Source organism: Mesoplodon densirostris, chromosome 11, assembly GCF_025265405.1.
Source record: "Mesoplodon densirostris isolate mMesDen1 chromosome 11, mMesDen1 primary haplotype, whole genome shotgun sequence".
NCBI lineage: Eukaryota > Metazoa > Chordata > Mammalia > Artiodactyla > Ziphiidae > Mesoplodon > Mesoplodon densirostris.
Genome location: NC_082671.1, coordinates 7,898,184 through 7,918,512, shown reverse-complemented (window position 1 = coordinate 7,918,512; position 20,329 = coordinate 7,898,184). Strand labels below are relative to the sequence as shown.

Here is a 20,329-nt window from a genome sequence, read left to right as displayed (position 1 = left end):
AAGAATCCACCTGCCAATGCAGGGGACACGGGTTCAAGCCCTGGTCCGGGAAGATCCCACATGCCGCGGAGCAACTAAGCCCGTGTGCCACAACTACTGAGTCTGCGCTCTAGAGCCTGCAAGCCACAACTACTGAAGCCCGCGCACCTAGAGCCCGTGCCCCGCAACAAGAGAAGCCACCACAATGAGAAGCCCACGGACTGCAACGAAGAGCAGCCCCCGCTTGCCGCAACTAGAGAAAGCCCAAGCGCAGCAACGAAGACCCAACGCAGCCAAAAATAAATTAATTAAAAAAAAAAAAAAAAGCAAGAAACAAGTCCATGAAAAGACATGGAGGAACCTTAAACGCATATCACTAAATGAAAGAACCCAACTGAGAAGAGCATATACCGTGTGGGTGCGACGATATGACACCCTGCAGAAGGCGAAGCTGTGGCAACAGTAAAAGGACCAGTGGCTGCCAGGGCTGCGGGGCGGTGGGGTGACCAGGGGGGCAGAGGATGCTCAGGGCAGGGAATCTGCTCGGAATGTCACACAGTGGAGGGCACAGGCCACGATCCAGTCGACTAAACCCTCAGCGCGCACGTCACTGAGCGAGCCCTCCTGGAAACCACGCTCTCTGGGCGATGGTGATGTGTCCAGGCAGGTTCATGAATGTCCCGCTTTAGCCTCTGGCGGGGATGCGGGTAACCGGGGAGGCTGTGAGCCTGTGCCTGCCTGGGGGCAGGGAGCACATGGGGGAACTCTACAGTTTACTCAATTTTGCTTTGAACCTGAAACTGCCCTCAATAAAGTCTACTAAAGAAAAGAAAAAAGAGAAACAAAGAATCAGGAATTGGAGACAGAAAGATCTGGTCTCAGGTCACTCTGGATACTTGGTTGCCATCAGCTGGGGCTAAGTCAGAAATCCAGAGCCTCAGAACAGTGGAATGAACTGCGGCTGGAGTGCAGCGGGCGCTGCTCACCTTGCCCTCGGGCTTGGCTCCACGCCGCAACTTGCCCACGACGGACAAAAAGGCGCTGAAGACGGACTCGTCTGACAGTTTGTCTCCAAAGCAGTCGAAGTTCTCCAGCATCTTGCGGAGGCCCCGCTCTGTGAGGGGCAGCTGTGATGCGCAGTAGGCCAGGTCCCGGCACTGGCGCTCGGTCCTGCGGGCGGGACAGCTCTGTGAGGAGCAGTGGGACCCAGGAGGGGAAGGCCTCCTTCCTCATCAGCCTCCCACAGCCCTGGGGAGGCCCCTGGTGGGGGGGTGCTCTTTCCCTCTCGCCACAAAGAGCCCTCAAGGCAGGCAGCGTACTGGGCCGTGCGGAACCGCTGACACAGCTTCTCCACCAGGCTCTCGGTCTGCTTGTCCTTGGTGATGTAGGAAAGGAGCTGCCTGCAGGAGGAGAGATGCAGATGTGCCGTCTCTGGGGGCAGCCCCGTACCCTCCCCAGCACCAGCCTTCCGTCATCCTCCTGCCGCCGTAGCAGGCTCTTCTCTGCCGCGGCCCAGGCCCGGGCCTGTCCCTCCTGTCCTCTCTCAAGCCTCAGGGAAGGGTCCACCCCACCCTCCTGAGGAATTTCACTGTGACTGCAGATTTATAACAAAAGCAGCTGCCATCCAGTGTCAGGACTTTTACCTTATTGAATCTTTTCAAGAACTAATAAAGGGGAAGTATTTCTGGCCTCCTTTTACACACGCGGAACAGGCACAGAGGTGGTTATTGCTGAAGTCCACACGGCTAAAGAGTAGCAGAGCCAGAAACCACACACAGTTCTGTCTGATTCCTAAGGCTGCCCTACAGTGGAAAGTGTGCCCCAAGGCCCAGGGAACTGTACTTCATGATGGTGCGGAAAGGCTCCTCATCCACTCCTCCCTCAGGGGCTGACAGGCGGCTGATGATATCTGGAAGGAGGTTATAGATTGCATTGCCCTGTAAGAGAGAGAGAGAGTCATATCAAAGAGACGAGGTGACCTGCATGTCCCCCCGGCAGCACACTCTAAGCTGCCCCGACCTCTCACCTTGTGGGAGAGCTCGTTGAAGAAGTTCTTGGCCAGGGCGGCGATCTGAGGGGCGGGGTCGGTGAGCAGCACGGCCATCTCGCTCACCTGCCCCTTCACCTTCACCATGTCCTTCAGGATCAGGTGGGTCATCACAAGCCCGGCTGTCTTCCGCACTTGCTGAGCGGGGTCCCGGAGACTGAGAATGAAATCCGAGTCATTAGGACCAAGACCACGGGCTAAAGCTGGCACTGGCAGAGAGGCCCTCAGCAGGACCCTAGGGCCTCTTCCTAGTGCCATTCTAGAAGCAGGTAGAGGATGTCTAGAGTTGAAAGCTGGGTTTGGGGAAAGAGGCCAAGGCTGTAACCAAGGCTTTAGACAAGCATCAATCCCTTTGGGGCCACGCTCAGCCAGGGCCTGCACAGATGTTCAAGGGAACGCTAAAGACCAGGGAACAGTTTCGGGGATTCTCACACTGACTCCACCACAGCCTCCAGGGCTGGCAGGGACGGCGAAGGTGCTGCGAGGTGTCCCTCACCGAGCATACAGATGAGGTGTCCAGGGGTCCACCAGGTTGGGGAAGCGGATGGCCAGGTCCCCAGTAGCAATCATGAGGTTAGATCGAACGATGGGGAGTGACGACTTCTCTAGCATGGTGAACAGAAGACGAAGCTGGGAGTCACAGAAAGTGGCACTAGGGGCAAAGAGAGGATCATCAGGGAAACCATACCATCCCCCTTCCTCCTGGAGAAGGCGACGGCCACCCCAAGGCCTACCTGATCATGCAGAACTTGCCCAGGGCAAGTGAAGCAGCTGCAGAGAGCTCTGGGTTGCTATAGAGACCAGGGTTGTTGCAGACTTTAAGCAGAAGTGGAACAAAGGCAGCCAGCGTCTGTTTGCCTGGTGGAGGAACAACTCTAGGTTTGGGACAGCCTGCCTCGCCAGGGACGGGGTCACTCAGCAATTCTTCTCACCGTCTAGCAGCTCCAGCTCACAGATGCCACGGATGAGTTCTGCCTCGGTGTCATCAGCCGTAGCCCCAACCAACCCCATCTCCTCCTCCATGGTGGCTTCCGAGCTTGGATTCTGATGGGAAAGCAGCCAGGTCATGGGTGAGCAGACCGTTTTGATTCCAGCCTACCCTTCATTTCGCACAAATGGATCTGGGGAAACACAAATTCTGCAAAACCATTCACAGGCTTGTCACGTGTATCCAAAGGACTCGTGAATTAAACCGGAAAGAACTAGGTCCGTTTGTGTTTAAGTTGCCAAAGCATCCCACATCTCTTCTGAATTCCTCCTCAGAAGCATATAACTTCCTATACACAGTAAACAGATGGAGCCTGCCAGACAATGGTTCAAGGTCACAGAGAAGGTCAGACTTTTATCTCACTGCTGCAGGGCTCTGTCAATGATTTGTCTGCCAGACGTCACTGCCTCTAGTGGAGAGAACACAAGGTCCCATCAGGTGCTAGGCCCAGTCACCAAGGCTGCCGGAAAGGCCGTGGGAGTGTGCTGGTTCTAACAAACACTGCCTAGGGCACAGCCTGTGTCTTATGCCAAGGTCCCTATCTCGATGCTCTGTATTTACCTAAAACTTTCCTTCCTGGGTGATCCATCTTTGTTCTCACTAATCGTTTCCAGAGTAGCAGCAGCAAGGAGACAGTCTCCATCAGCTCATTTAACAGGAGAGAAGCGCAGATCCCCAGAAGGAAATGTGAAAGACCCGAGGGCCGGAAGCCCATCTGGGAAACGCCTGGGACCCGAACCCAAATGCCCAGGCGTGCCATTCACCTTCTTGGGCTCTTTCGTCTTATGCTCCTGTTCTTCCCGAAGAACTCGGCGCCGACAGAGCTCTCCACTCACTGCCTGCTCCAGATGCACCAGCTGCTGCAGAGCCACGTCCCCGGCCAGGGACAGCAGGTTCATCAACAGGAAAGTGGGGAGCACGGGGGTGTCCTCTGCAGGAGGGGGAGCGGGAAAGCAGGGAGAAAAAGACAATCAAGTCTGACAGGCCCCCGCAATACCGATGGCCCCCTTGCTCACGCGCTCTACACCCCAGTGAAGAAGCAAGAGATGGGGGTGGAGGGGGTGGTAGCAGTGACTGGCCCAGCCGGAGCGACAGACGGAGCCAGCGCGGGCTGGGGGGTCGGGAGTGGCTGTAGGAAGTGGTGGTGTCAATGGCTCCTGGCCGGCAGGGACAGCAGCAGAGGCTGGCTGCTGCCCGCGGGCCCACCGACCCTCTTGCCTACTTACTCGGGGCCTCCTGGGGGGTGCTTTTCTCTCCCAGCTTCTCCAGGGCCTGCTTTGCACAGCCCTGCAGCATCCGGGCACAGATCACCTCGGGGCCCTCGGCCAGCTGGTAAATGAGGGTCACGGCCGCCTCCTTGAACGGGACCCAGAGTGGGTCTGGGCAGACAACGCCTGCGCAGCAGAAGGGAGAAGTTGCCACTGCAGACAAAGGCCCAATTCTGCCCGAGGCCCTTCATGATAGCTCACCTTTCCTGACGGTCTCCTGTAGTCGCTCAAACAAGCAGTGTTCCTGAGGCAGCCGGAAGGGAGGGTGACGTTTGCCCAGAGAAGGCTGTCAAAAGCAGGGAAGACAACGTGGGTGTGTGTTGAGGGTGGACAGGAGGACGCCCACTCTCCTTAGTTTGGACGTACCCACCCCACGTACCTTCCTCCTGTCAGAGATGTTGGCAATGGCATGGCACACCTGTTGGGCCAACCTGTAGTCCTGTGGAAGCTTCTCATCCAGCCCTATGCTCACCAGTGTGTCTAAGTTGCTCCCCACAATTTCTGGTTTTCCTCTAGGAGAAGGAAGCCATAGAGTTAAAAGGCACTCACGGACCCCTCTGCGTGGGGGACAACAACAAGCGGGGTAGGAACCAGCACCCAACTCAGGGCTTCGAGAGCCTCGGAGCGCTACAGAGAGGCTCTGGCATAGGGCTGGCCCCCTGGCATCCCTCTTGCTCTGTTGACCCCACTGTTTCTGCTGCCTGCGGGTAGACTGGTACAGTCACTGTTTTATTCTCCATTTAGGTGGCTGATGCGTGCGCAGAGCTCAGCTGGGCCTGACTGCTATTACTGAAGCAGTCTTAAGGGAACCTTCCCTTCCTCTCTCGTCCTACCGCCTGTCTGGATCTGAGTCTCACCGTGCCATCATCCCAAGAAGCATGACAGAGGAACAGCGCTCCAGAGGAGAGCAGGGCACCTTCTTGGTTGCCCGCTCCCACAGCACTTGGGTCACCGCTGGTTTCAATTCATCCTTCTGCACAAACTCACAGAGCTGAAGAGAAAAGAAAAAGGGCTCAGGCCAAAAAATAACAATTCCTCTGATGCTTGGTCCACCTCCTCTGAAGAGAATATCGAGAACCTAAGTAAGTAAAGGCAATGTTGAGGAGCGGGAGAGGAAGGAGGAGGCTCGAAATGTAAAGTGGGGTCTGGGGAGGTACTTCCATCTCTGCTACTTTTCTGCTCTCATGCCTTCAAAACTACGTTCATTAAGATGACACACTGAAACTGACCTCGTTGAGTTCATGTGGATCTACAGTTCGGACTACATTCTGGAGATTCCTAGTGGGTTTCCTTGCTGTTACCACTGACTCAGCATGTCTGAGATGGACGCCATCGTCCTCTCTTGCCTTTTCATTTTGCCAACGGCACCAACACCAACAGTCACATATGCTTCAAACTTCACAGTCACCTAATATTTTATGTATCAGTCACTTAGTACGACCTATTCTTCCTTTTAAAATTTATCTTCCATTAAAGTGCAATTCTACAGATTATCCTCCCAGCCCCAAAGTCTAGACCCCGTCACTGCGCATCTACAGCAGCCTCCAGGGACGTCCCTGTCCCTAGCCTCTGCTCCAACCAGCCTGTATGCTGTGACCTCCCCAGACGTCTATTTCATCACGCCACAGCTCTGCTCGCCATGTAGAAATAGGTCTCCTTTGCCTGCTGTATGGGCTCCTGGCCAGCAGCTACTCTGCAAGGTCTCGGGCCAAGTGCCACCAGCAGGCTCTTCTTTCCCGCAGTGAGGAGAACGCTCCTCCCAGTGGACGCTGGTGGTCAGCCCCACCCCTGCCTTCTGTCCCATAATCCGAACCCTTCAAAGCAGGTCTGCCTCACTAAAATGCTGCAGTCCCTGGCTGACGAGGTTCAGGTCCGAGACTCTTGAAAGGCACCCCGGGATCTTCCCGATTTAGTTCCAACCCACATTTCCAGCTTCCTATCTTTTCCAGATGACAGTTTTGAGCCAGAACACAGTCGTCTTCATTCTACAATATAGGCAGTGCTCCTTCTTGGCTTTCTGTCTGAAACGTTTTCATTTCTTTAATTCTCTTTAACTCCCTCCTTTCTTTAATTCTCTAAATCCTACTCATCAAGACCCAAATTAAGTCCTGCCACCTTCAGGAACCTTTTCCCTCGACTATTCCACCTCACACTGCTCTCTTTCCCACTCTACTCGTCAGTATAACATACCAGGTAAGAGTATGTTTTCTGGAACTCTTATGCCTGAGTTTGAATCTCAAACTTTGCTCCTAAGTAGCTGAAATTAGCCAACTTCTTTAAGATCTCTGTGCCTCAGATTTCTCATTGTAAAATGCTGATTATAGTATAACCTCCTAGGGCTGTTGTGAGGATTAGCAAATTAATATGAGCAAAGTGCTAAATACAGTACCTGGCATAACGTGTTGTTATTATTATATTACTATCGCTACTATAACCATTGCCTGGGCCACTTAGCAATCTGCAGCATTGCTCTAGAAATGTTTTGTGTTTTGGGCTGCCAACTAGACTTGAAAGCAAATAATCTTATACTTCTTTGCAGGGCTGAGTACGTTGCTGAACACATAGTAATCACTTACTAATACTTGCTGAATGAGTAAGTCAAAGTGAGGAGACTTACAATTTCCTCAAGACACTGAATGGTCCCAACTGAGGCGTCCACTAGCAGCAAAGAGAGATTGTGAATCAAAGTCTGGGCCTTGGCTCTGTGGGAACAGCAGAGATCAGGGGTCATTAAAAGACCAAGAAGCTGAACCTGGCAAACAGGTTACTAGGCAATCCCATCACAGTGTCAAATAATAAATAACTGCCTTAGACTCACAGATATAGAGAACAAACTAGCAGTCAACAGTGGGGAGAGGGAAGGGGGAGGGACAATATAGGGGCAGGGGATTAAGAGGTACAAACTGTTATGTATAAAGTAAGCTACAAGGATATACTGTACATAGGGAATATTTTATAACTATAAATGGAGTATAACCTTTAAAAATAGTGAATTACTATATTGTACACGTGTAACATTTAATATTGTACACATCAACTATACTTCAATAAAAAGAAAAACAAAAACAAACCAAATAACTGCTTAGGATGGGTTTCACTGGAAGTTCAGCCCCACCCCGAGCCCATTACAGACCTAGTGCCTCTGGAGCTAGAACTCCCCTAGAAGGGTGCCCACTCCCCCCAACTCCTTCAGGAGGCGAGACACAGCCCATCTACCTGGCAGAGTCCCCCTTAGGGTTGAGGTAAAGTTGGCGGTAGGCGTTCAGCACAGCTTCCCGGACACCAGGCTCCTTTGACCAGATGAGAGGCAGCATGCGGCGCACCCCGAACAGGGCCTGGGGTACCCCAAATTGGAACACCATCACAAAGAATTCAATCACCTCCTGTACCACTGAGAGGACAGACACAAATGTCACCTATCTGCTTGGCAAAACTCCCCCAATACTTAAAGACGGAGCCTTTCTTAAGGTAGCAACATGCGAGCGGAGGCCTTCCTCCTTTTTCCCTGAGGATGCCAACTCCCCTAAATGCCCCGTGAAATACTGTATGCACACTCCGCAGGGCTACACAAAGCAAATTGAAGTAAGAATCCGGGCCTTTCAAAGGAGCGGACAGACATCAATAAAATACGGACAAGACTGGTTCTTCCAACTCCAAGACCCAGTCCTTGCAGAGGGGATGCCGGCGCACCTGTAGTTGTGTGTTCATACATCATCTTGCTTATGATGCCAACGGCCTCTGTGATCTTCAGAGAGAAGCTGTAGGCGTCCTGCAGATACTGCACCAGCATCTCCTGCTTCACCAGCTCATCGTTTTCCCTGCATTTCTCAGGCTCTGACACACTGGGCTTGTCTTTGCAGCCAGTCTCTCCTGGGCCCAAGTTCCCCGCAGCCCCCTGGGGATTCTTCTCCTGTGTGGGAGCTGCTGGGCCTAGAGTTAAAGAATTACAGGATGGTTTTCGTTCAAGGGTATACGGGGAAACCCAACAGCTCTAAACATCGCTGAAGATTTGTTTCTACAATAGGAAAGCTTTTTTTTTTTTTTTTTTTTTTTTTCTGCCGTGCCGCGCTACTTGCGGGATCTTAGTTCCCTGACCAAGGATCGAACCTGTGCCCCCTGCAATGGAAATGCACAGTCCTAACCACTGGACCACTGGGGAATTCCCACTAGGAAAGTATAAATTTAGAATTTATTCTAAAATATGTTGGTTCATTTCTCAAAAAAGATTCCTCAAGTCCTCTACGGTTTGGAAATTAACCCTTTATACCCTGTGACTAAATCTTAGGCCCGTAGGCTGCTTCCATTCCAGAGCAGAAGCACCACTAACTCCCCTCCGGCCTCTTTCAGCACCAGGTTGCCAGCCAGGCCAGTGTCTGACATAAAGTACATGGTCTATAAATACAGTTGAAGTGTCTTGTTTGCTGACTGAAGAAAGAAAAGGAATTTACCTTTGAAGATAGCTCCTAAGAGATTCAGGAACCCGGTCTCCTCTGACTCCTCTGGGTCCATGTGACAGAAGGGTTCAGAGTCCTGGAAGTGGCCCATGGCTTCTTTGGTGAGAATGATGGCCTGCCTGACAGAACATCACCTGTCACCAATCAGGCGCCCATAAGAGTGTTACTGCAGCCTTGTGTCAGGGAGCCTGTGTCATGATTCCAGCAAGAACCTAGACCTACTGGTAGAGACTTCTGTCACTTGTAGATATGTTTGACTGTGTGACTACATATTATCTCTAGAAGGAGGCTCGCTAAGGGAAGGGAACTAACTGGCTGGAAAGCAGGCTTGAAAGGGATTTTTCATGGCACGTCCTTGTTCGAATTTTAAATACTGTACGATGTGAATATATTGTCTAATTATGAAAAAGTAGCTTCCTGCTTAAAAAAAAACACCCCCCCCCAAAAAAAAACTCTGCTATTAAACTGTTACAAAGTTACGTTCTAACACGTTTAAATTTGTAACCGGAAGCCAGAACCTCAGCTGTTAAGAACTTCACCCGGCACCGGCTGCCAAGGATTGCTGGAGGACGAGGGGACATCTTTAAGGTGAGAAGCCTTTTCCTACCTCCTCACGAGCATGCTTGCAGGCAGAGCAGGCTGCCTTTTATGCTTTAGCAAAGAGAGACGCCAGAGAGACGTAGGGAGTCAGAGAGCCAACTAGCCACCCTCTCTTCAGCCTTTCTGAGCAGCCTAGTTAGGTAAGAAGTAAACTAATGACTTGTGGCTGAGGTTTAAGAATACCTGGACAGCTATAACGCTTCTGTTGCCAAGGTGCTCCCAAGTTCTAGTCACAAAAATCTCTTCTCTAAGATCAGGATTCATACCAGGTTGATTTAAAAATTAAGGCACGAGGGCTTCCCTGGTGGCGCAGTGGTTGAGAGTCCGCCTGCCGATGCAGGGGACACGGGTTCGTGCCCCGGTCCGGGAAGATCCCACATGCCGCGGAGCGACTGAGCCCGTGAGCCCTGGCCGCTAAGCCTGCGCGTCCGGAGCCTGTGCTCCGCAACGGGAGAGGCCACAACAGTGAGAGGCCCGCGTACCGCAAAAAAAAAAAAAAAAAAAAAATTAAGGCACGATTGAGCACGTTTGTTATTATTTATCAGCTCACCCATTTTGGAATTAGAAAGCCACTAGAGATCTTATGACCTAATCAACTATTTTTAAATACATAATGAAACTGAGGCCCAGAAAGTTTAAGTAACTTACTTTATAGAACTAGGATTATACTTACAGGTCGCCTTCTTCAAATGAAGCGGGACTTTGGTCATATTTAATTATAACACGATTTACGTTTAGTTGTTTTAGTAGTTTCTTTAAACATTTGTAAAAGTAGAAAAGCATGCTTAATTGTAGACTTTGCCTTTGGCATAAATCTGGTGTTCAGACTATTACTGCAGTGAAAACACCTACCACCATCTGACGGCAGCATACCCTAAGTGCAGTTCATTTAAGAAGAAACACTGTTAAGGAATGTACACACGCGTATTATCAGTCACTTTGCTGTAAAGCAGAAATTAGCACGACACCGTACATCGACTACACTTCAGTTAAACCAATACTGTTTCTCACAGGCTGCCTCTGGCCCTCGCAGGTCACGAGGGAACGCCCCGTCCCCTCACAGACCTGTAGCTGGCTCTGGCCAGCAACCGACGGACGCGTCCTGCCACCGCTCCCGCCGTCTCTGTTTCGCCAACCTCCTCAGGCATCCCCTCTCCTGCCTGGGGAAGCTTCAGCAGCTGCTGCAGGGTAGCCTTCAACTCTGGCAGCATGGCTTCCCACTCCTCCTCTGGGTCCAGCACTGCGGCTGAATGAGAAAGTCTCACTTGGACTCTTGCACTGAGTTTCCGGCTGCAAGGGGAAGGATGTCTGGGGTGAGAACTCCCCCGCAGCAACTACTCACAAGCAGCTGCAGCTCGCCTCTGGGCCCTCATCTCTTGTAATTTCTGGGTTTCCTTCTGTAGCGGTCCAGCAAGGTCAGTATCACTAAGCTACCAAGGTAAAAATGAACATCAGGGTCACTGAGTCATGGAATTTCACTGCTATTTCCGTTTAATTCCTTCTCTTTTGGGTGGGCCCAGACTACTTACCTTGCAGGAAAAGGGATTATTGGCAAGAAAACTGGCCAGGAGCTGGATGGCATTTTTACAAACCAGCACCGACTTGTCTGCCAGACGGCCCACTGCTAAGGCCACCACTGCCTGGAATCGTGTCAGGGGCAGAGCCTATGTGGAACAGGAAGACAGGATCAGATCCCGCCCCACACCTTCCATTCTGCTCCAGATGATCATGCAGTACACTCTACATGAGCTAGCCACTCATTCTAAGGAAACTTTTCTACGGGATGTGAATAGCTGAAGAGGACTGTCTGTAGTGGTTAAGACATACTGTAGTCCTTAAATGGAGCCCAGAATCCTTGTCCTCGATAGAGGAAGGCCTTTATTACTGGTAGTAGAATCCTGAATTCTAGACTCTTCTTTGACATAGCTACTTTTCTTTTGACCCTGGATTCCTCTTTTCTTTGGCCTGTACATAGAGGGGTACGTGTATCTTTATCATGTCAAAGGCCACTCACCTTCTGCTGGACGATTCGGGTAAAGAGTTGCAAAACACGGCTCCGCACAAAGGAGCTGACGTCGTGGCCGTGGGCCTGCAAGGTGTCCAAGAACTGGTCTCGGGTGTCCCGGGCTGCCACCTCCAGCTGATCCCCATTCAGAACCTGCAGCACCATCTCCGCCATGGCTGCCAGCACGGCATTGCGCATCATGTAATTCTGAGAGGGAAGTGGGGCTGGTATGGGCCTCTGCACCCCCATACTGACTGTCCTTTTCCTAAACTCTGTGCTCATCCAGGCACAAAGAAGGGGTAAGGCCTTTAGGCAAGGTTAAGCTTGCTTTTCTTAGCTCTGACTTTTTTTTTTTTTTTTTTTGCGGTGCGCGGGCCTCTCACTGCTGTGGCCTCTCCCGTTGCGGAGCACAGGCTCCGGACACACAGGCTCCGCGGCCATGGCTCGCGGGCCCAGCCACTCCGCGGCATGTGGGATCTTCCGGGATCGGGGCACGAACCCGTGTCCCCTGCATCGGCAGGCGGACTCTCAACCACTGCGCCACCAGGGAAGCCCAGCTCTGACTTTTACTGGTCAACTGCCCAGCAGGTATTCGTCGACTCCTGAGGTCACTAGAAAAAGCTGAATCCCAGACGGGCCTTGTCTGGTCAGAGGAGAATGTAGGGACAAAATAAACAAGAGCCCAGAGCAGTTTTTCCCCACAAGGCTCACCCAGGTAACCATGGTGGCAGCTGAATGTGAAATCACGTCCATCCACCAACACATGTTTGAAAAGCATTAATTACTACCCTTCGATCCTTACTGATAAACACCGCCTTTCCCTCACACTTCCCTTCCCACATCTTACTGACAGGGAAACAGAAACCAGCCCTAGTGTCAACCAAGTCCATTACAGAATCATGGAGAATAGTGTTTGGGGTTTTTGCCAGGCCAAGAGCCAGAGAATGGGGTCTTGTATAAAAAGTTATAGTACATTAGATGAACAGGCAGACTGTCTTTGTTCCTGACGTTCACCGAGGAGTGCCAGCATCAGTTTGGGAAGCAGTCAGGCTAACACTGAGGGGTAAGACAGAAGATGTGGGTGGATCTGAGAACCAGGTGGGCAGGAAGGGGCTTCATCCTGAGGAATGGGTGGGACCCAGAATCACAGCTGAGTCACTCTCACTAGACCTAAGCTGTGGAACTGTCATCTCCCCTACCAGACCTGGGTGACACCAGTGTGATATTGAAATAGGATTAATAAGTGGCTCTTTATTTAATTCAGTAAACTTCATCTGCTTCTCTATAGGGAGAAACTGCCACAGTGATTAACCTAGACAACTTGACTTCAGTGAAAGCTTCCTTCTTGTTAAGAAACAGCCTTTCAACAATGCACTTAAAACCTCTAGAAGGGCTTCCCTGGTGGCGCAGTGGTTGGGAGTCCACCTGCCGATGCAGTGGACACGGGTTCATGCCCCGGTCCGGGAAGATCCCACATGCCACAGAGCGGCTGGGCCCGTGAGCCATGGCCGCTGAGCCTGCGCGTCCGGAGCCTGTGCTCCGCAACGGGAGGGGCCACAGCAGTGAGAGGCCCGCGTATCACCAAAAAAAAAAAAAAAAAAAAAAACCTCTAGAAAAACCTGAGATCCCCAGGGGACCACCTACCTCTCCATCCAGATGATCTAATAGAATGCACATGCTGGACATCAGGATGGCCGGGACACGCTCCGCTAGTTCTGTCAGGAAGGCGGCGAAGCCCTTTGCCCCTGAAGGGTCCCGACTCAACTCCTGGGGACACTTCTGTCCAATCTCTCTACACAGGGGAATAAACATAGCCATAGCAGCATAACTTGATTACTCAGGTCCCAGTAAGGGAAGGTAAAGTTGGTATCTAATATCTGAAGGCATCTAATGTTACACAGAGAAGCAATTTCCAATCTTCATACTCTCCCTGAGGGAGATGAGAATTCGAAACTTAGAGGAGGAAGGGTCACCTTACAATCTCTCCTACTATGCTCTTCATTCCGTAATCAGTTGCCCACAGACTCACAGCTGCCACCAGAACGGAGGCCAGGTGTTCAAAGTGCTGCAGCATCTGGATGATCTTCACGGTGGCACCTGCGGAGGTACTAGACGTGAGGAATCATGGGCAAAGCGAAAAGGGTGGGGCAAAGCGGAGCGCTAACTTACTCAGCATGTGGTTATAACGTGTCAGGGCGACACCAAGCAGGTGTGCTATGGCTTCCCGGGTGGAGCGGTGCTTCTGGTGACTAACGGTGGGGTTCTCCAGGAGGCGGTAGCAGCAGCCAGTCACCAAACTGAGAAAAGGAGGAGTTCAGGTGGTGGCACCCGCGGCCTGGACCCAACTGCCCTGGTCTGGCCTCGGTCATTCCCTCTCCGCTGCCCCAGTCAGGGTCTTCTAGTTTGCTTTATTCTATCGCCTTCTACACCAAGTTGCTTTGCTTTGCTGACCCCCAGAGAGATACTTCCTCCTTCTGGATTACCAACCTTCAACCAGTTATAACGTCTACACAGAAGCTGAATATGTGATAAGACGGGACAAAATCACCACTGACTTCTCAGTGTTAAATGGCCAACGCAGTCCTCATCTTAGTTGACCTTTCAGCTGCATCTGACCCAACTGGTCACTTCTTTCTCCTTGAAACATGCCTCATTTCGTACCAGGAGGCCAGACTCCCTTCTCAGTTTCTTCAGCTGGTTCTTCCTCCTCATCTCACTCTCCTGATGCTGGAGTGCCCCAAGGTACAGTACGTGGATTTCTGCTCTCTTCTGGCCATGCTTACTGATTTAGTGATCTCATTCAGTTGCATGGCTACAAATACCATTTATATAAATACATTATATTCCCAAATGTGTGCTCTAGCTTAGACCGCTCTCCTGTCTTCCTCCAGCTTTGTACATTCCACAACCAAATCTGACGTTACTTGGATGTCTAATAGGCACCTCCAGCTTTCTATGTCCAAAGCAGAACTTCTACTGTCCCCCCAAACACGCCCCCACAGCCTTCCCCGTTATTTCAGTTACTGGCAGCTCCATTCTTCCAAATGCTCAGGCGAAAACCCTGGGTGAGTCACCCTCGACCACACCCGCCCTCAAACCTCACACACATCTGTCAGCTCATCCCGTACGCTCTCCTTAAAGAACAAGTACAGACTGCATCCACTTCTCCCCATCTCCACCGCCCTCTTGGGCCTAAGCAACTGTCATCTCTTGCCCAAGTAACCACCACAGCCTCCTTACTGGTCTCCCGCTTTCCTCCTTTCCCTCCAGAGTCTGTTTCAACACAACTGCCAGGATGACCTTGCTGAAGACGAGCCAGACCACCTCACTGCCCTGCTCGGAACCCGAGTGGCCCCATCTCACTCCGATGAATGCCAAACTGTGATGGCCTGTGAGGACCTGCAATTGGCCCCCTGCTGCCCCGACCTCACAGCCTGCCCCTCACCCTGTCTCAGCTGCCAGCTCTGGCCTCAGTGCTATGACTTATATGTGCTCAACACACTGCCTGCTTTGTCCTTGCTGTTTCCTGCCCTTGCCCTCACTCTCCCTCCAAATATCCTCATGGCTCTCATTACCATCTCGAGGGCTTTGCTCCAATGTCACCATCTCAGAGAGTCTTGCCAGAAGAGCTGATAAAGATTATGAACTTTCCCATCAAACTTCCCACTCCCTCCACTATCTTTCTCCACAGTAATAAACTATAAGACATACTATATATTTTTACTTATTTAAAAAATTGTCTTCTGATCTAAAATATAAACTCTAAGAGGGCAGAAACGCTGGTTTTCAGTGACTTTAATGACACCAGCCATGCACCTAGGAGATTCTCAGTAAATACTGTTTCATGAATGAATAAATGGCATTAAAGATGAGAAATTCAACGCAGTTTCTAATCTTCATTATCTACTTCTGAACAACTCAACATAATGGGAATACTTCTATGTATTACAGACAGAACTGAGGGATGAAATGAAGTATTTAAAAGGCATATCTAGTAAAGCAAATGTGGTAAAATGTTAACATTTGCGGAGTCTGAAGGGTATAGAGGATTCTTTGTACTATTCTTGCAACTTTTCTGTAAATCTGAAATTATTTCAAAATAAAAAGCTAAAAAATTGAAACAAAACAAAACAAACAAACAAACAAACAAACAGTATATCTAGGGCTTCCCTGGTGGTGCAGTGGTTAAGAATCCACCTGCCAATGAAGGGGACACGGGTTCGATCCCTGGCCTGGGAAGATCCCACATGCCGCGGAGCAACTAAGCCCGTGCACAACTACTAACCCTGCACTCTAGAACCCACGCACCACAACTACAGAGCCTGCACACCAGAACTACTGAAGCCCATATGCCTAGAGCCCGTGCTCTGCAACAAGAGAAGCCACCACAATGAGAAGCCCATGCACTGCAACGAAGACCCAACGCAGTCATTCATTCATATATATATATATATATATATATATATATATATATATATATAGCATATCTAGCAACAGAGCCCTCATTCCTCACAGCCAATATCACCTATAGCAATCAACTACCCACCTGACAAACTCCTCTTCGATTACTGAGTGACTCCACAGGTGACGGATGTCCAACTGGAGCAGCTGTGTTAAAAGCTGAAGAATTGGTTGCCTCTCTTCTTCCCAGTCAAAGCCATGGGTTGCCTTGGCCCGGGCTTTCCTACCCTAAAAAAGGATACACTTAAGAAAAAATAAGCCGAAAGGATCATGATCTGCTAGTCTGAGTGCCCAAACTATCCAGTATTGAGACAAGGTAGAAGGTAAGACGGAAGTATTACAAGTTCCAAAATATAAAAGAGCTGCCTGTTAGCAAAAGATACATTTGATACTTCTGAGTACCTCCTCATAAACCTTAAATATGGGTCAAGGGCAGAAAGGAAAAGATTCTCAGAATCACTGAATTCCATCTTTCCCACCAATTCCCGTATCTCCCCTGATCCCATATTAAGTGAGCCAGGAATAACAAATTACCTTCCCACCAAGGTCCAGGTCCATGAGGCTTGTCTGGCTGGTCATGGTCTCAAAGGATTCCAAGAGGCGTATCAGAGCATAGCAGTTCATCTTGAGGGCATTTAGGTGTGCGCTTCTATCTGACCCCCTCAAAGTTGCATCATCCAAGATGGCGGGAAGTTCCTGGGTGTGGCGGGATACCACTGTGAGGGGCAGGATCTGGAGTCAGTTTCATTCACTTTCCTCATACAACCCAACTTCAAAACCCCTAGCACTTGCAGCCATCAGATTACCAAAGATCTGTGTTTCATCTCTCAGTGGCTACAACACAAGCTAAGTCCTCTGGGACCCCTGACCCTGATATCCTGAACATGCCCTATCCCTACTCTCTCACTCCAGTTATCCCAATTTCTCTCTGGTAACAGGAAGAACTGCATCTATTGAAGAGAGGCAGTTCAAGAGTGGGAAGAATTTATTGTTGGTCTGCCCTTACAGTGAACACACATTAACTCTGTATTGCCCACCAAGATTACAGACCTATAGGTCAGAGGTCCCCGGGCTTAGCCAAACCAACTGAATCACCACAGCCTTGATATCATCATGTGGCAGGAAACAGTAAACAAACAAACAGCAACACACACCTTCCAACTTCCATCCCCTACCCCCGACCCATAAACACCTTTTATCAGGAATTCCAGAGTATCTTCCTTGAGGCCAGGGTCTATACTTCGAAAGTGACTATGAGGGAAAGAAAGTGCCGGGGGGTGAGACAGGAACCTTCAGAGCCCATTCTAATAGATCAGATCAAACCTGAGGAATCTAATACTTAAAAAAAAAAAAACACGTGAAATTACTCAACTGAATAAATATGGTGGCAAGCTGGGGTAAATGCTCATGAGTAGAAATATCAGCACCCAGAACCATTTATCAGTGAACTATAATTTGGAATTTCAGGACTAACATGCAAAGTTAGGGCAAATAGCCACCAGTTCTTTTAAAAATATCAGAGGGGTACTTTACTTACTGCAGAATGCTGTAGATGGTATCAAAATGCTCCAGCATAGCCAGGGGCCCCTGAGCTCGAAAGGCAGCCTGAAATGCTATAAAGATGAAAGAAACTGATCAATACAGAGGGGACAGGCCTTTTTGGTAAGTTCTATTCATGGCAGAAAATGGAGTTAGTTGCTTTTCTTGGTAGAATCACAAAAGTAGACACTTCATTTCAATGTAAACTACTATTATAATAACATCTGACACTTTGTCCTGTTTTACAGTTAAAGCCTCACTTGAGTTTTATTACCACATCTCTGAACTAGATGAAGCAAACAGTACTGTACCTATTTTATGGGAAAATAAATTAAATGTCTGAGTAGTTATGTGACTTGTCCAACTGAGTAATGAACACAAACTCAGCATCTTTTTTTTTTTTAATTTTGAAATTACAAAAGTAGCAAAAACAGTACAGAGTTCCTGTATTTTTCACCCAGATAATGGTAACATCTTATATAACCATAGTACAAGGATCTATTCTAAACCAAGAAATGAACATTAATTCCATGTTATTAACTAATCTACAGATCTTACTTGAATTTTGCCAGCTGTTCTATTTTTGTCCTTTTCCCAGACCAGGAGCCAACCTAGGACACCACAATGCATTGATTTGTCATACCTTCTTAGTCTCCTCCAATCTTTGTCTTTCATGATCTTGACACTTGAAGTGTATTTGCCAGTTATTCTGTAGAATGTTCCTCACTTTGGGTTTGTCTGCTATTTTCTCATGATTAGATTGAGGTCATGCACTTTTGGCTAGATCACTGGGAGAGGGAGGATGGGTCCTTCCGATGCATCATACCCAGAAGTAGGTGATGTCATGTCTTATTACTAGCGATATTAACTTTGATCAGTTGGTAGTGTTTGCCTGGGTGTCTCCGCTGCAAAGTTACTATTTTCCCCTTTGCAACTAATAAGTATCTTGTGGGGAGATACTTCGAAAATCCTGTTTCTCACCACATTCTGCCCACTTATTTAAGCATCTATGGATGATTCCTGCCTGCCACAATTATTACTTTTACTAAATGGTGATTCGTCTGTTTCCATCATTCCTTTTATGCTTACTTAATGGGAATGCCAGGCTAAGTATGAGCTGTTACTTTCCCTTCATTTATGTATCCAATTATTTGTTTATAACAGAATGGGCTCATGAACGTTTCTTTTGTTCTGTGTTTTTTTTTTTTTTTTTGCGGTACGCGGGCCTCTCACTGCTTCGGCCTTTCCCGTTGCGGAGCACAGGCTCCGGACACGCAGGCCCAGCGGCCATGGCCCACGGGCTCAGCCGCTCCGCGGCATGCGGGATCCTCCCGGACCAGGGCACGAACCTGTGTCCCCTGCATTGGCAGGTGGACTCTCAACCACTGCGCCACCAGGGAAGCCCCTATTCTGTGTTTTAATCCATTCTTCTTATTATTAATTTTGTTGCTCAGACTGTCCTATACTTGACCACCGGGAGCTCCTTCAACTTGGCCTGTGTCTGACATGCTTCCTTCACTCCTGTTCTCTTACTTTCCTGTACCACAAGATGTTCCAGGCTCATCTTGTACCTTCCCTGGCTCAGTCCTGGAATCAACCATTCTCACTGGAGTCCTGGTTTCTTTTATGAGAGAATGGTATGTAGAAACCAAGTTCTAGGCCCTAGTTAAGATCACTGCTGTTGGAGCTTTTAGGCCCTGTCAGTAGAGAAAAGCAGGATATACATATATGTAGGTATAAATGCACACACCCCTATATTTTTCTCTCTCTGTGTATATATTAAAAACATAAGGTAAACACTTATATCTTTGCTTAATACTAGTATACACATAAAACAGTTTCAGAATTGCTAACCCACACCCCTTTAAAAAATAGATTTACTAACTACCTTATGCTAATCGTGTAAAGTTCTTTTACACAGTTTACAGTCAAAATACTGGACTTCCCTGGTGGTCCAGTGGTTAAGACTCCGCACTTCCACCGCAGAGGCCGTGGGTTCGATCCCTGGTCAGGCAAGATCTTGCATGCCACACAGCACAGCCAAACAAAGCAAAACAAAAAACCCGAAATACTGGGTTTCCTAGTTACTTAGGCTAGTTATTTTCTTCTGCAATCCTTTAGTGTGATTATGTCAAACATCTGTAATACACTTAGGTTCATTTGTTACCACAGCTTTTCCTTGATTTATGATGGGGTTACATCTTGAAAAACCCCCTGTAAGTTGAAAACATCGTAAGTCACAAATTTAATATACCTAACCCACTGAATATCATAGCTTAGCCTAGCCTACCTTAAACATGCTCAGAACACTTACATTAGCCTACAGTTGGGCAAAATCATCTAACACAAAGCCTATTTTATAATAAAGTGTTGAATATTTCTCATAATTTATTGAACACTGTACTGAAAGTGAAAAGCAGAACGGCTGTCTGGGTACAGGATGGCTCTAAGTGTACGGGTTGTTTACCCTGTGATTATGTGGCTGCCTGGGAGCTGTGCTTGCTGCCCAGCATCATGAGAAGAGTATCCTACTACATACTGCTAACCCAGGAAGAGATAAAAATTCAACATTCGAAATATGGTTTCTACTGAATACATACTGCTTTTGCACCACCATAAAGCTGAAAAATCATAAGTTGAACCATCGTAAGCTGGGGGATATCTGTACTTGTATTACATTTTGAAAATTCAGCATTTGTTTTTTTTGGGGGGGGCTGCAGTTCCCTGACCAGGGATTGAACCTAGGCCACAGCAGTGAAAGCCTGAAATCCTAACCACTAGGCCACCAGGGAACTCCCTGAAAACCCAGCATCTTTTGATTCTCAAACTCAGTGCTCTTTTCATCTTCACTGTACTGCTTCTATATAAAAACTTCAGTATAAAAGGGAGTAGCAGCTAATTATGACTTACAACATGCAAGAGTAGCAAGGCAGTATGGGAGTTAATTTTTTTTTTTTCTGGCTGCGTTGGGTCTTTGTTGCTGCGTGT

General features: G+C 48.9%; 1 protein-coding gene and 1 non-coding gene across 4 annotated transcripts in view; both read right to left on the bottom strand.

Moving 5' to 3' along the window:
- The window catches only part of NCAPD2 (non-SMC condensin I complex subunit D2), a 43,613-nt gene that overhangs the window by 1,009 nt on the left and 22,275 nt on the right, over positions 1-20,329 (bottom strand). For all 3 annotated transcript variants that reach the window (XM_060111927.1, XM_060111925.1, XM_060111928.1), the window contains exons 3-29: positions 17,340-17,415; positions 16,995-17,053; positions 16,337-16,518; positions 15,888-16,030; positions 13,511-13,638; positions 13,315-13,438; positions 12,986-13,133; positions 11,351-11,548; positions 10,866-11,000; positions 10,679-10,766; positions 10,402-10,582; positions 8,731-8,855; positions 7,973-8,212; positions 7,499-7,673; positions 6,900-6,984; positions 5,140-5,273; positions 4,662-4,794; positions 4,484-4,568; positions 4,241-4,408; positions 3,779-3,945; positions 2,959-3,070; positions 2,761-2,884; positions 2,523-2,678; positions 2,006-2,183; positions 1,822-1,916; positions 1,299-1,379; positions 966-1,149 (exon numbers count right to left, since the gene is read on the bottom strand). In XM_060111927.1, the coding sequence (XP_059967910.1) occupies positions 966-1,149; positions 1,299-1,379; positions 1,822-1,916; positions 2,006-2,183; positions 2,523-2,678; positions 2,761-2,884; positions 2,959-3,070; positions 3,779-3,945; positions 4,241-4,408; positions 4,484-4,568; positions 4,662-4,794; positions 5,140-5,273; positions 6,900-6,984; positions 7,499-7,673; positions 7,973-8,212; positions 8,731-8,855; positions 10,402-10,582; positions 10,679-10,766; positions 10,866-11,000; positions 11,351-11,548; positions 12,986-13,133; positions 13,315-13,438; positions 13,511-13,638; positions 15,888-16,030; positions 16,337-16,518; positions 16,995-17,053; positions 17,340-17,415 (3,704 nt within the window). The remainder of the gene's footprint in view (positions 1-965; positions 1,150-1,298; positions 1,380-1,821; positions 1,917-2,005; positions 2,184-2,522; positions 2,679-2,760; positions 2,885-2,958; positions 3,071-3,778; positions 3,946-4,240; positions 4,409-4,483; positions 4,569-4,661; positions 4,795-5,139; positions 5,274-6,899; positions 6,985-7,498; positions 7,674-7,972; positions 8,213-8,730; positions 8,856-10,401; positions 10,583-10,678; positions 10,767-10,865; positions 11,001-11,350; positions 11,549-12,985; positions 13,134-13,314; positions 13,439-13,510; positions 13,639-15,887; positions 16,031-16,336; positions 16,519-16,994; positions 17,054-17,339; positions 17,416-20,329) is intronic.
- On the bottom strand, positions 16,595-16,922 carry LOC132499664 (small nucleolar RNA U85). Its single transcript, XR_009533897.1, has one exon. It is a non-coding gene; the product is annotated as a small nucleolar RNA U85 (small nucleolar RNA).